Raw genomic sequence first — 16,287 nt, 5'->3', positions numbered from 1 at the left:
ATAACAACAATAGTTCCACAAAAGAAGATAACGAAGATATACGATTAAGGTATGATTTCTCACCTGTAACCTACTAAAAACATGAATTTTTTTCTTTAGATATCTTTCTTAGTACTTCTGCTATCTTATGTAGGTTGAATAGGTAATGGAAAAGATGTTTAAGTGTGTTGTTCATCATTCTAGGGAGTTTGCTAACTTCACAAAGTCAGAGTATCAAGGGTTAGAGACCATTTGGGATGTTGATCTGGATTATTGGAGTTACTTTGAAATTTTAGGCAAGTTAAAAAATTTAGGTTATCCAATTATAGATAAACTTTAATATTACGATGAAATGAATGCTTGTGATATTATGTTGTTGGAGGATGACAAGAAAACTAAGAGGATGAAAACAATTGCAGTAATGACTGTGTATAATGTTATGTATATGTTATCCATCTTGTTTCACAGCCTGACATTATTGATGAACTGATTCTTTCATTATAATTAAATGATGACGTTGTGGATGTGGGAGCTGAGTTAGGAGTTAATGAAACTGATGTGGGGATCAATGTGGTGCAAGAGAGTACAAATGTGGGAGTTGAGTTAGGAGTTAATGAAACTGATGTGGGGACCAATATAGTGCAAGAGAGTACACATGTGGGGACCAATGTGGGTGATAAGGGGATAAATTGTGACATTGAGGAGAATGTGGGTGACGAGGGGACAAACTATAACATTGAGGAAAATATGGGTGGTGAAGGGACAAACTATGACATTGAGGGACTCAACTGTAACTAGGTAGAAGTTGAAGGAGTTAATGGTATCCAGACAGAAGTGGAGATTGAGGTAGAGGGTAGTGAAAATAGTACTTTGGGTGTCAATTTTGAAGACTCAAAAAATGATATAGAAATTGATGGAGAGATGATAGTTGATGATGAGGAAGTGAGTAACAAGATAAATGACAAGGCAAAGGGTAAGGCAAAAGGCAGGGAAAATGCGGAAGGATCAAGTGAAGGGAGTGGTTTATTGTGCAAATATAAAAGGTCAAGAAACTTAACAATTGAGGACAATAATGGACAAACATACATGTAGTAGGGATTATAAGATTAGGTTCCTAAATTCCAAGTGGTTAGACAAAAAGATTCAAGCAATGTTAGAGAGAATCCAGGTTTGAAGTTGAGTGATATTATGGATAAGACACATGAAAAATGGAATGTAGGCATCAACAAGACACTTACATATGGAGAAAAGATACTTGCTATTGACATCGTGATGATTCATTTGGGGGGAAATATATAAGAATTCATGATTATGGCCATGAACTGTTAAGGTCAAACCCATGATCAACTGTTAAAATTATAAGTCAGCCATTTCATGGAGAAGAGGAAAATAGTGAACACCCTGAGAGGCAAATGAATCCCTACTTCAAAAGGATGTATATATGCTTCAAAACTTACAAGGAAAGTTTTTTCAAGTGCAGACCTATTATAGGATTAGATGAGTATTTCTTAAAAGGATATTATGATGGACAAATATTAGCTGCCATTGGGAGGGATCCAAATGACCAAATGGTTTCAATTGCATGTGTTGTTGTTGAGGGTGAAAGTAAAGATTCATGAAGTTGGTTTTTAGAATTATTGACAGCTGATTTGGGAGGAGTCAGATTGTGCAAAACCCATACCTTCATAACTGATAAACAAAAGGTTAACTCTCACCTAGAATTTTACTTATTTCACAATTGTCTCACAAATATCACCAAATGTTTTATCCACCTAACAAGAAATTTGCTGATTGTAGGGTTTGTTGCCATCTATTGAGGAGTTACTTGGTAATATTGACCATAGGTTCTGTGTTAGGCATTTATATAGCAACTTCATAAAGAAGTTCCTTGGCCTAAAACCGAAGGAATTGATGTGGAGGGCTGCAACTGCAAGTCATGTGAATGTTTGGGAGAAAATAATGCTTGAAATCAAGGGAGTTAATGAAGAGGCACTCAAACATCACAGCAAAATTCCACCAAGATTCTGGAAAAAATCAAGGTTCAGGACAAGTACAGGCTATGACACTTTGGTCAATAATATGTCTGAGGCATTCAACTCTGTCTTTTGTAGCTGCTAGAGTCAAGCCAATTATGACAATGCTTGAACAAATTATAGTGTATCTAATATAGAGATGAGAATCAAATGGAAAAAAGATTGCCAAGTATGAAGGTACAATATTACCAAACATCAAATAGATGATGGAAAGGGAATCACAGAAAACCAACCATTGGATTGTGAGGTAGTGATTAATTCATTGTCCCTTTACTCTGTTAAATGCCTATGTTGAATATTAAATTGTCTAACATTAAATTTGCTTAAGTTGAATATTCATTGTGTTTTACAGGCACGCATGTGAATATGACTACGAGGTTAGGCATATATCACTCAATGGAGAAAGACATGTTGTTAATCTTTCCAAGAAAGAATGCTTATGTAGAATATGGATGCTGACAGGGTTGCCATCCATCATGCAATGTCATGCATGAAGGATCAACATTTTCAAATTGATGATTTTGTACTTGACTGTTATAAGAAGGAACTTTATGAAGCTTGATATGCACTAATTATTTATCTAGTTAATAAGGAAGCTTTGTGGATAAAATATGATGTTGTTGATCTCTAGCCACCACCAATAAAGAGACAACCTGGAAGGCCCAAGAAAAAGAGGAATATAGAAGTTGGAGAAATGGTGAGGGATGAGACACACTTGAAACAAGCAAAATATGGAATCAAGTGCAATCGTTGGCACGAGGATGGTCACAACAAGGCCACATGTAAACTACCACAACCACAAGCACCTCCAAGTCAGGTACTAGAAGGAACCTCAACTCAGGAATCACAAACAATAATTTCAAGTCAGCCACCACAACCATCTATTTCAAGTCAGCCACCACAACCATTTGTTTCAAGTCAGCCACCATAATCAATAATTTCAAGTCAGCCACCATCCAAAAAGAAAAAGGAAATATTCAAAAGGGTGGGAAGTCTGTTTCAGTCAACCTTGACGTTTGTTGTGATGTTTGTTATGCCTTATAATGGATTTTTGTAATGTTATTGATGTGCCTTATAATGCTACTGAAAATGGCTTATAATGCCTTTTTGTAGTGTTATTAATATGTCTTATAATGACTTACTGACAATGGCTTGCAATGCCTTTTTCTAATGTTATTGATATGCCTTATACTGGTTTAATGACAATGGTTTATAATGCCTTATTGTATCACTTTTTGGAATGTTATAGATATGCCTTATAATCTCTTTAGTTGCATGTTTCACCGGTTATATTTGTTCCAAATTTTATACCATTTATGTATCAGTGTTAAAATAGAGAATAATGAACAAATATTGTTAATGTGTTAAAACATACAATAACATTCTTCATTAAACCAACAGAAGAGTACATTCATAATGTGAAAACAAAATACTGAATTACCCTAATCCTAATTGAAATACATTGTTACAAACACAAGGTTCAACCCTAAGCTAAACATCCTAACCACAGTGGACATTTTCAACCATCCTTTAGTGTGGATAACCTCATTCTTCAATTTGTTAATTTCTTCTTTTGTCTTTCAAGCTTCAAATCTTTTTCATCAGCAAATTCATCACCTAACCACTTGAAGAAATTACAATCTTTATCCATGTGATTTTTGTAATTTCAACAACCCCAAAATTACCTCCCATAGTTGACACTGTTCACATTACTAACAATACGAAGAACACTATCATCTTGATTTTGTATTCACTATTGACTGGTAATATATCTCGTGCTAGATTGAATTTTATTTATCATGGAGTTGTGCGAGTAGAGAAAATTAGTCCAGATAGCTCCAAGTATGGTTGTACATTTAGAAAAACATATGATATTCCATGTGCTTATGTAATGGCCAAGAAAATGAAGCTCGCTAGACCTATATGTATGGATGAGGTAAACACACACTGAAAAAATCTCTAAATCTCCAGTTCGATGACGGTGTGATCAAGGATGGTGAACCATATATTTCTATTATGACAGAATGAAAGGTGATTCAAAAACGATTTATGAAACTTGACTATAACATATCAAAGAGCAAATGAGTAAGATGCCTTATCTAGAAACCATTGATATGAAACCACCAGTGAAACAAGTAAAAATTAAGGATGCTTTAAAGAAGGTCAAGCCAACTCCTACTTGTAGCTCTACCAAACGATCACCATCATTCTTTGAGCATGTTGACCCACTTTATTCATATTCTGCTCTTTTATATTCATAAAAATCTTCTAATAAATGTGCTCACATTAGTAAAATGTCTTTCCACCTATACCAAAAATAAAATACATTGAAAAAATGCAAGTTTTTATGCATAAATACATTGAAAAGATTTAGATGTTTATAAGGATGGTAACTACAAATTTTGGGTTGTTTCAACCTTAATAGATAAGCGGGGATAATCATTCATTTGTCCATAATAATCTTATTAAAGAGTTAACTTCTTGTTACACGAGGTTGTATGGGAATAAAAAATTATGCGATGATATTCTATAAGCTCTTATTCTTGGTAAAATATTAATACTGAGTGAAAAGTAGATGTCTGAGCAAAACCGAAGATTTAAGATGTTATGCGATGATATTCTATAAGCTTTGATTCTTGATAAAAAATTATCATTTGATTCTTACTTATAATAGTGACCGAAGTGTCTATTAATATAATAATAATTGTAGGTGATATTTACCGACGAGTATTTGAAAGAGTATGGACAAAAACCTAGTATTTAATATGTTATGTTTAGACATAATTTTTACGTGAATTTTCAACAAATGGTTAATCGTATTTCTATATGTGGTTAACATAGTTCAATTGATAATGAATAAATATGATAAGATGTTGCAATTCATTAACCTTCAACATATTAACCATAATTTTAAACATCTATGAGCCACCGTTTCTAATTGTAATAATGATTTTAAGTAATTTGATATACATAATAATCATTAACTACAATTTGTATTTAAATGTATATTTGGAAATTATGATTAATTATGTTTAAAATTGTAATTAATTATGTTGAGTACATTATTAATAAATAGATTTAATTGATATACACTGACAGTGTATAAGGATTTTACACCGTCAGTTAATTCTATCAGTTGGATATTGAAATAAGTTTGATTTTTATTTTAAAAACCTATAAAATAGTACAAACGAGTGAAGGTGATGAATCGACAGAGTAAATTTTTTTATACTGACAATGCATATTAATTAATCTCTTAATAAATTGCAACACCTTTTTATATTACTAATCACCAACACAAATATATTTACTTCAATCGTGTCAATAAATTTTGGACATGTTTGTTTTAACTTAATTTTTTTTTTAATTTTAAAAAATGAATTTTATAATAATATTTTTAAAAATATTATTAGTTTTTTAAATTAGTTTTTTATAAATTGAAAGACTAATTTTGACATCCTATAATATAACATATGTTATTGAAGATTAAATATGATCGAAAATCGTAATTTTAAAAAAAATTATACTTCAAATAATTTATGAAAAGTTATTTAAAATAACTTCACAATAAAATAATATTTTGAATCTTTGACCTCCAAAAAATATTGCATTAAATGATGAAATATCTGAAATAATATTTTAAAAATAAATATTAAACATTTGAAATTTTTATAAAAAATTTCTTCTAATTTTTTTTAAAATAAAAAAATATAATACTATAAAAATTATTTTTATAACAAACTAAATCAAACAAAAAAACTCTATAAAATATTATTTCTCTATTAGTATTTACTCTACTCAAAAGGTTAAGCCTAATACGTATTTTGTTGTCCAAATAAATTAACTTATTTTTTGTCAAAATAACTTATATTTTGTAAAGATTAAACAAATAAACAAAACAAAAATTTAAATTTATTTTCTAAAGACTAAATTTAAATTTTGTAAATTTTTTTAAAGTGGCCATGTGGAGAAGTGAGAATTTAGGAGTCTGAATATGCACTTCAACATATTAAATATTCTTCCATCTACCGTTATATTTACAAGACCTCTAACGACATTGTTAATTAGTTTCAAAATAGTAAAATTTTATAGAAAATTGTACATTCAACATATTAGAAAATGAAATGTAAAAATTAAAGCAACAGGTTTTGCGATTAAAATAAAATGCTTTTGTAAAAGAAAAACATTTAACAAATTATAATCGACTTACATTTTTCAAATTTGATCTTTCGGATCGAAAAACAATTGAAAGCTTATATCATTATGTTGATGGTGTCATTAGGAAAATAGAATTTGGTATTCATACTTCATTTTGAAAGGACTCTTAGGGTCTATCCTCCCTTTAAAAATTAAGTTTTTTGTTTTGTTCTTGAACTCAATTCAGTTTGATAGGTTTGTGGAAGAGATTGATTTGGTAGTTAATGGAATTTTGATTTGAAATCTTAGGTGGTAGAGATCCTTCTTTTCTTTTTTTAGAGAACTATCCATTTTTGAGGAATTTCTATCTTTGTTTCGAGATGTTACCCTATCCTTTGATAGAGACAAGTGGATTTGGAAGCATGCTAGAGATGATACTTTCTCAATAGCCTCTATTTACCTTGTTCATATGATTAGTCTGATTTCTTGTTCGGCTCCTCTTTCGGATCCCCTCCCTTATCTTGATTAGTTGGGCTTCTTCTAAGATGATGGTCTTTTCTTGAAAACTTTTGCAAAATAGACTCCTGTCTAGAGAAAATTTGTCTACGAGAGGGATGATTTCTAATCCCAGTAGGATCTCTTGTCCCTTTTGTAGGTACTTAGTTGAGACGGACTCCCGTATCTGTTTGTGAGCATGTCTTGTCTGCGGTATAGAATCTTTAATTGATTGGGTGACAAATAGCTATTCCTAATGATCTTCGTGTGCTTTTTGAGTTTTTTCTTTTTTTAGGGGACAAAATTAAGTATAAGCGTGTGTTACCTCGAATTTTTTGACCTGACTATAAATGACAAGTAAGAATAAGTGTGTCATGATGAAAGCTATTGAACATATCAAAAATCATGCATGTGGCAAGTGTGGTCGAAACAACTGAAGGTCGACGAGCGTTGATAGCATCTGTGGACTTAATGAAAATTTCAAATGCTCTAAGTTGATTATTCGGCTTGATCGAAAGAGCGGGAATTAGATTAAAATAGATATTACTCGAAAATATGTGGACTCCCATATCTGTTTGTGAGCATGTCTTGTCTGCGGTATAGAACTTTAATTGATTGGGTGACAAATAGCTATTCCTAATGATCTTCATGTGCTTTTTGAGTTTTTTCTTTTTTTAGGGGACAAAATTAAGTATAAGCGTGTGTTACCTCGAATTTTTTGACCTGACTATAAATGACAAGTAAGAATAAATGTGTCATGATGAAAGCTATTGAACATATCAAAAATTATGCATGTGACAAGTGTGGTCGAAACAACTGAAGGTCGACGAGCGTTGGTAGCATCTGTGGACTTAATGAAAATTTCAAATGCTCTAAGTTGATTATTCGGCTTGATCGAAAGAGCGGGAATTAGATTAAAACAGATATTACTCGAAAATATGTGGAGGCTCGTCGAAGATAACGGCTGCATGGAAGTAAAAAGTGTCTTGATTTGTTTAAATGATCGTTTTTAGATAGTTATTTTAGATTAGTATATAAAGGGACGTCTATTTACGTTATAGGGATCCGCAATTGTACGATATTTCTACATACTCAAAGTATCTGCATAATTGAGAAACGAGTGAAGAATATATATATATATATATATATATATATATATATATATATATATATATATATATATATATAAAAGCACTTTTACATTCAAGCCTTTTTCTACATTAATGTACATTATATATATTAATGTACATTTTATATATATATATATATATATATATATATATATATATATATATATATATATATATATATATATATATATATATATATATATTTCAAGCACTTTTACATTCAAGCCTTTTTCTACATTAATGTACATTTCAATCATTTATCATTTTATCTTCATTTTTACATTCCAATTTCAGTTATCTGTCTTCAAAATCTTTTACATTTTAAGTATTGTCAAAATTTTACATTGTTATCTTCACATTGTGTTTTCGATTTCAATCATAACATGGTATTCAAATGTTTAAATTCACACAAATATGTTCAGAGAGATTTTCGAGTCTGATCCCTTAAATATTAATAGAAAGACATAATTAGTTTAACGTAATTTAAAGTTTCGCTTTGATCCTTTAATTAAAAAAGGCTACACTTTCGTCCCTTAACTATTTCGTTAGTATTATTGGTCAATTCCGTTAATTTTTCAAAAAAACTGTTAACTTTTACCAACGTAGAATGTCAACTAGAATATTGAGCCAGCAAATTTATTTAAAAAATGAATATTTTATTTAAGCTTGAGGGTTTGTTAATAATACTTAAAAAATATATGACAATTATTCTCATTTCATTAATAATACAATTCTTCTTGGTCAAATTTCAACATTCATACAAGTATAACTAAGAACATCAACAATACACAAAAATGTTTAATTGAAGTACTAATAAAAACCACTTACAGGTTTGAAAAATTACTTTTCTCATTAACAAAAATTACTTTTCTCATTAACATTAGCATCTTCAACGAATATTATAATCAAACAAAATTTATCAGTAAGTGGACCATCAATTTCACTTATCACTGATACATCTCGTAACAACAACCATTCACAATGCTATACAACAATATTCATGAACTTCATCAATGAACCTGATACAATAGCAACAATACAACAACCACAGTGATATCAATGGCTCAAAAAACTTAAGAAACAAAGAAATCTGAAGAAAAAAAAAACATAAGCAAAAAGAAACAGAGAATCAACAAGTCACGAGAGTTTATACATTAGTTATTTGCATTGTCAAATCATCTGAGAGAAAAAAACTCGGCCGCTACTTTTGCCGGAAACCGCCGCGCTTCTTCAGAAGCCCCTTAACCACCATGCAAAACCACTTTCTACAACCGACACGGCTTTTCCACCAACAACACAACAACACCCTACATCAGACCCATCAGTATCTTCCCTCCCCTTTTAGATTTTGATTTTGAATCTTGATTTGGTTTGTTGCTATTGATGTTCTTCAATTATCATACTTGAAAATAAAATCGGACGAGTGTGAATCCGAGTGAAACCAAGAGAGCATGATGTTTATTGTTCATTTTCTGAAAAATGATTTTGATGAGGAAGAAGAGATGAACCTTGAGAAAGAGAGAGAGTTGTTTGAACCGAGGTAGAAGAAGAGGTTTCGAGAGAGAGAGAGTTAATGTGATATTGATTTAATGGAAAGTTGAATAGAGAGAAAAAAAGAAATGAGAAAGGTGTTATGAAAGCTAGGGTTTTGGTTTTGGGAAAGAGGGAAGAGGAAGGTTTCTGATTGTTTAATAAATAAAACATAAATTTTAAAATAAATAAATAAAACCACCTTAAATAAACATAATGACAATTAGATTGCCACATAGAAAATACTTAATGTTTTTCTATAAAATTTAACGGAAAGGATCAATTATACTAATGGAACAGTTTTAAAGGACTACAATGTAACATTTTTTAATTGAGGGAGTAAAGCGAAACATTAAATTAAATTAAGAAACCAAAAAATGAATTAAACCTAATAGAAACTTAATTTGTTTACCAAATTTATCGTGATTATCTTTTGATTTGCCACATTGTAGTTTAGTCCGTCTAGAAAGTCCATATTCATGTCATCTTAAAGGGGTTACAAAATTGGTGAATGATGTGGAGGAGTAAAAAAAAAAATGCCTTGAAAATAATTTTTAAATAGATCAAAAGATGAACTCTTGCACCTTCATTGAATGTTTTAAAAAACCTTATCTTCTACCTGCACCTATAACGGATCGAATGTTTGTCTTGGTTTGGAGGTAAGTTTGAAGTTTTAATGTTTTGGTGCTCTTTTGATGGGATCTAATCTATTGATAGTGGATCTGGCGGTTTGAAATCTAACCTATTGCCACCGAGGTGAATTTTGTTAGTAGTTTAGACCTTTAACTACATGGACCTCTTGGTCGGTATTGTTGGTTGAGTTGTTTTTGCTTTGATTTTCTTCTGTTGTTCCTTTTACTCCTTTGTTGCCTTCTAGCACTTCTTGTGCTTTGTGGTTTCATTTGGTGCACTTTGATGACTATTCATCACTTTTTTATGTTTATTATTTATCATTAAGAAAACATACATTATCAATATAAAATTTTGATTAAATTTTAACTTCATTCAATAAATTATTGAAGTGCTTCAAGGTTAAGATATTAACTTAGAATGAAACAATTTGCCAAAGGAAAGAAAGACCACAGGTTGGTTAAACAAACTCTAATCACATAGATGAGTATACTTTTTAGTACATACTTTGCTCACAGAAACAAATTGTTTGATATAACAATTTATTAAATTATAATATTTATATAAACTTTCAGCTGTAAATAAAACAAGCTAGATCAATTCCTCAAAATTCTCCTTATGAAATCACCTACTGATTACTGTGAAGGCAATTCCAAATATAACTGTTTCACAACAAGAGAAAGAAAAAAAAGCTTATTTATGAACACACCTTCAAATCCATCTGAGACCCCGAAAGGAAGGCTTTGCAACAAGGCCTACAGGTTGGAGTAGCACAATCATTCACCAAGATCGGTGATGAGTAAAGTAGTGTCTAAGATGAAACCGAGTCACGATTGTGGCTTAGAGAATATTCAAGCTGCGCATTTCTTCTCGCACATTCCAAGATAGTTTTATCGGCGGTTATGAAGTATCCTGCAATAGATGCTGTTCACAAACCAACATCAAAGTGTTACTATGCATTCAAATTTTTAGCACTCGACGGAAAGATGAGCAACATTTATTCTTTCAATGAGTTTTGAAAAGAAAAAGCAATTCTTTTCGGAAGGTATATGCATGATGAACCATGCGGAAATTACTATTGAAGTATTGAAAATATTTGTTTTTCTTCATACTAAAACATAATAGCATATAACCAATCGTTAGTTGGTCCAGTGATGATTAGCGATGGACTTAATAGAGAGGACCACGGTTCAATCTCCCGCAACTCTGATCAAGAGGGGGCTTGAACCACTTGATGCCAGAACTGACCCCCGAACCGAATTAGTCGGTCCAATGAACCGGAAACTGATGGTGAAAACCAAAAAATAAAACATAGTAATGGAATATCTCGATTAAATCAAATGTTTGGTTATTTTGAGTTGAGATTGTACCGGCAGATATAATAAGTGCCTGAGCGGTATAATTGAGGTTTGCTTTTGCCCATGGAATCATGCGAACAGCAGTCAACTGCAAATTTGAAAAGTTTATCATCGAATGGAATTCAAATTCATGATTCGAGGGACATAGAGAATGACAATGTTTTATTTCAACATCAGACGTGAACACCGCCAAGCAGAAGAAACACACGAACTTCTATTATAAGTGAAAGCTTCATTCAAGAAACTATAAACATTGTTTAAATGAAATTTTATTTATAATCAAAACACACCGCATAGTATATTTATTAGTAGGTCACCGGACAGAAAATGTACTTACTGTAGGCACAGAACTGGCAATGGCTGCAATGACAGCCGCCTTGAATCCAGCACGCACACCATCTGCATATTAAGAAAAGGCTAAAGAGTAAGGAAATGTAATTCGCATTTCTCATTATGTCGGGCACGGAGCACCCTTTGACAGAATATCATAATAGGGTTGGATAACATGTGTATGATAAAAATGAAAATCTAGAAGACAAAAATAAAAACATATATTTGATGTATCACCAGCTATGATAGCACCAACACAAATTTGAGAAAATGTAAGTAATTGAACATAACCGCAACACGCCTTCAACCTGAAGTGTTGGTCATGTTAAACATGCATCACCTCAAGCTACTCCATTCAGGTTTAACATTGATTTGGCCAATCAGCATAAGAGTAAACAAGTACAAGTTCTATGTCATCATTCAATAATTATTTTCCAACATCATCCGGGCCCGAGGCCCAACCCAAAAAACACCTTCGAGGACAACGAAAGACCAAAAAGATAGCGCAAGAAAGTCGAACACCTGCCCAAGCATCACCCATCAAAGGTTTTACAGGGAAGTTTTAACTGTCTCCCATATATAAGCTTCACCACTTCATTAACTTAACCGTTGGAGTGTTAACCTTGCAGGTTCCCTCACTCTGAGCCTGAAGTCCTAGCCGCTATACCTTAAGAATTCATATCTTCAAAATAAACCATTTCCCTAATCTTAAGAAATATATATATCTCAAACAAATACAAAAAAAATAAAAAAATAAAAATCATTGGGAGCAATATTTCATAATCACCCAAATCCTAATACAAACAGCATGCAAAAACGGAGCAACTATTTCATGTATAATCAGCCAAAATACATCTAACAACAATCACCAACTAACATAAACTACATAATTAGATTTGAATTAAACATAAAAATAAAAAAGTTGTGAATTATGCAAGAAAGAATGAAAACGAAATTACCATTGGTACATTTCTTAGTCCTTAAGATCTTCCTCTCTTCATCTGGAGAAGCAATAATGAAAGAATTTCTTTTGGAGACCCAAGCATCCCTAAGTTCTGAAGGAATACCCATTTTTCTTTGAATCGATGGAACTTTACTTTTGAAGGTTGCTGGTGGTAACAATGGAATTGTAACTATTAGCCGTCAAAAGATGAACGATTGACAAAACAAAATTGAATGTTTTGGTCTCTGTTCATACATACGTGTTGGGCTATGACTACAAGTGTTTCCAACACCTCCAAGGTTGCTCTTGTCATCTCACATATTTGTAAAATGACAATTATAGCCCGTCCAGAATTTAGATTTCACAAATTCAAAAAAAAAACATTTTTGTCTTTTTATTTCAACTATTTTAAATGAATGAAGATGAGATCAATGGATCTTCGATATATTGTAAATCTACTTTGAGATATATATTTCATTAATATTTCGTCTTAGTTCATTTAATATTTACGTTTCGGTTTTAGGTAGAAGTATTATCATAGACATAAGGATCGACAGATTTTACAATATTATTGTAGTTATCATTCGTTTTGATATAACAAATGAGATGTTTGACACTAATTCTTGGTTGTGAGAGGAAATGAACTTACTAGAACAAAAAGAAGTCGAGATATGTGGCAAGTGGTTATGGTTGAAATATAATTGTTAGTTGTAAATGGTTAACCAATTAGATATTCAACAATTTTTGCATACTTTTATAAACTTATGAAACTTGTGATTTTAATGCGATAATGTGGAGTAAAGACACGAAATATTATAGATTAATTGAGTTAGGATAGATTTGAATTAAGGCATCATTAACTCTCTTAACATGTGTCCTTGTCATAGGACTTTATAAACTTTGGATTACCTCATTTAAGTCTTGGTCATTGGTGTTCTCAAAAGATGTGGCATTCATAACCATAAGCTAATTGAGGATTTAGACAGTCATGATATACTTGGTCGCTTAAAAATTAATGAAAGATAGTTTGTTAATGATATAACAAGGTACCACATGGCATCGATATTCATAATGGGTGCATTGATAGATCAAAATTTGAAAAAGCTGACAAGTGTCAAGCAAGTGTACAAAATAATAGACACATAAAAGAATACTAGGAGAGATCCATTCACGGAAATGCAACACGTGGTGAGTTTAACTCATGAAGAGAGGTATTTGTGTTGGACAATAAATAAGGAGGACTCTTTGGAGAAGATATTCATCCCCTATCTAATTTAGTTGTATCACTACTACAAAAAACACATGTTATGTCATACGGGAATATGGTTTTACCTCTATGATATAAGCGAGGTAACGAAAGATGTCATGAAAACTTGTCATTTTACCTTTCAATTTTTGAATAACTGAGGGGATAATTTAAATGGTCATTGGTTCAATCCCCAGTAAAAGCAATTTTTTATATTTTCAAAACTAGCGCAACATACCTCTTATGACCAAAATCGAGTGAAAAATAATTTTTTAATACAAATTATATTGTTTACACAAAATATTAAATTAAATTATTTACAAATTACATTATTTACACATAATATTACATTGTTTACATAGAATATTAAAGTAAAAATATATAACAAATGGTAAGAAGGTTCAAGCTAAGAAGGAATGGAAACTCAAAGCAGTTGTCAATAGTTTTATAGCTCATACTTTTCATAAAGTTTCCTCAAGAGAAGATTGATATTTTTATAGTGGGTGTTCCAAGCACAAGATTGAAGAAAAAACATATCTTGAGGAGTTGAAATCTTACTTCAATAGTCATGTCACTTTTGGCGATGGAGCAAAGACAAGACTTTAGGGCATAGGCAAAATGGTTAGTCATGGTCTTCCTTGACTAATGATGTGTTGTTGGTAGAAGGCTTAACTGCTAACTTGATCAACATAAGTCAACTGTGTGATCAAGGGTTGAATGGTGTTGGCTACGTGGTGTAGGACTATGTTTGTCATCTCCAGAAAGAGGGAGTGTTATGGTTGGAGTGAAAAACGTGGTCCATGTTAGTTTTATTGGGTCCCACAGTGTGTGTCACTGTACTGGTCAAAAAGTACAACATGTGTGCATTCCCTCTACAAGAGCAAGGGGACTTAGAGGCCTTAATAGGTGTATTACAATTTGGATAATGAGAGCTTACTCACGGTGGTGAGAAGCCTTGTGTAGGAGAATTGCCATCCAAGGCGCAGCGGAATTTAAAAATTTCTCCATTTAGTGATCCTTACGAATGGGCATGATCAGTGATAGAATCGTTACCTCTTGTGGCGATTCAAACCTTTGGTGCAGATCTCTGATAATGATCAAAACCTTTGATACAGATCCACGGGGCGATCACGAACGTTGAACGATGACAACGTCTCTACTCAGTCCACACGAACAGATTCCTTCAATTGCAGTGCTAGCTGTTATGAATGAAGGCTTTGAGTGAGAGAAAGAGGGAAACAAAATTCCAAGTCTCTACTTGAATTTCTATCTGAGTGGAATGGAGTGACAATGCTTCTACCCAAGGGGTTCTATTTATAGAACCACTTGTGTGGGCTTCAAGCTAAAAAGCCCACTTAAGTGTATTTTGGCCCATATCTTATAATATGCCCAAAATCACTTAAGTATTTGGTACCTTACCATATTTCGTCTCCCACTTAAGTGCACCGTACCTTACGGTGTTCCTTAGTTACTCTATCTCTCATCAATCCGTCCTTTGTGTGTGACCCTATAGGTTTTCGCGGCGTTGGCAATTATATTAAATCACGCATTTAACATAATAAACAGTGAGCGGTATCTAGCAACACATCACTGCTACCCAAGTCACGAAAATGTCATGTGATCTGACAAAACCTCCTGTGATAATAATTATGTGTATAATTACCCCTTTGCCCTTATGTCTATATTGAACACAAGGTATAGACCGTGTCACCCTTGTCCAGTTCAATATTGGGCCCATAGACATTTATCCTGTTACGCAGGATTGGCAAATTCCATCTAGGACACTCATGTCCCTCAGCATGCTTCGTGGAGTACCCATCAACTGTCTTTATGGTTATCCAGTTACGGACAATGTTAGATCAGCAACAAAGCACTCGACTCTACATCTAGGATCCATAGTGGTTTCAGGTCGAAGAATGGTATACACTATTATCACCATGAGAATAACTTATGACACTTTGCATAACTTTCTATATAGTATTCTCATAGCGGGTCAATCCGGTATAAATATTACTCCTAATATTCATACATATGTTTAAGACTTGATAACTCCTTATCCATGATCCATGAGATGTGATCATCAGTCTACAAACATAATAGTCTTAATGCTTTAATGTTATCCCACTTCACACTAAAGCTCGACTACGGATACTTTAAGAATAGTGTCCTTATGTTCAATGTGTTCTCATGATTAAGTCACACTTAATACATTAAACGGACTATCTATTCCAGGGACTTTATTAATAAACCATAATAAAGAAAATGTCTTTTATTATTAATAAATAATTCGATACAAGTACCAAAACGTATTGGCCTCTAGGGCTTACACCAACAATCTCCCACTAGCACTAGAGCCAATCAGGCATACCCCGTATGCCCATTGATCCAGTATGGCCATCATGCTTCTGCTGCGCAAGAGGCTTTGTCAGTGGGTCAACTATATTGTCAAGTGTAGGTACTTTACATATTTTCGCAC

General features: G+C 32.4%; 1 protein-coding gene across 1 annotated transcript; it reads right to left on the bottom strand.

The window, feature by feature from the left end:
• Nucleotides 1-10,394: 10,394 nt before the first annotated feature.
• Nucleotides 10,395-12,891, bottom strand: LOC127097157 (early nodulin-93). Its single transcript, XM_051035668.1, has 4 exons — nucleotides 12,582-12,891; nucleotides 11,630-11,691; nucleotides 11,305-11,380; nucleotides 10,395-10,858 (listed from the first exon to the last, which is right to left on the bottom strand). The coding sequence occupies exons 1-4, from the start codon at nucleotides 12,691-12,693 to the stop codon at nucleotides 10,746-10,748; spliced, it is 363 nt and encodes a 120-aa protein (XP_050891625.1). The 5' UTR covers nucleotides 12,694-12,891; the 3' UTR covers nucleotides 10,395-10,745.
• Between the last annotated feature and the right edge of the window lie 3,396 nt (nucleotides 12,892-16,287).

This window comes from Lathyrus oleraceus, chromosome 6, assembly GCF_024323335.1.
Source record: "Lathyrus oleraceus cultivar Zhongwan6 chromosome 6, CAAS_Psat_ZW6_1.0, whole genome shotgun sequence".
Lineage (NCBI taxonomy): Eukaryota > Viridiplantae > Streptophyta > Magnoliopsida > Fabales > Fabaceae > Lathyrus > Lathyrus oleraceus.
Note: the sequence above shows the minus strand (reverse complement) of the source record. Positions and strands in the feature narration are given on the sequence as shown.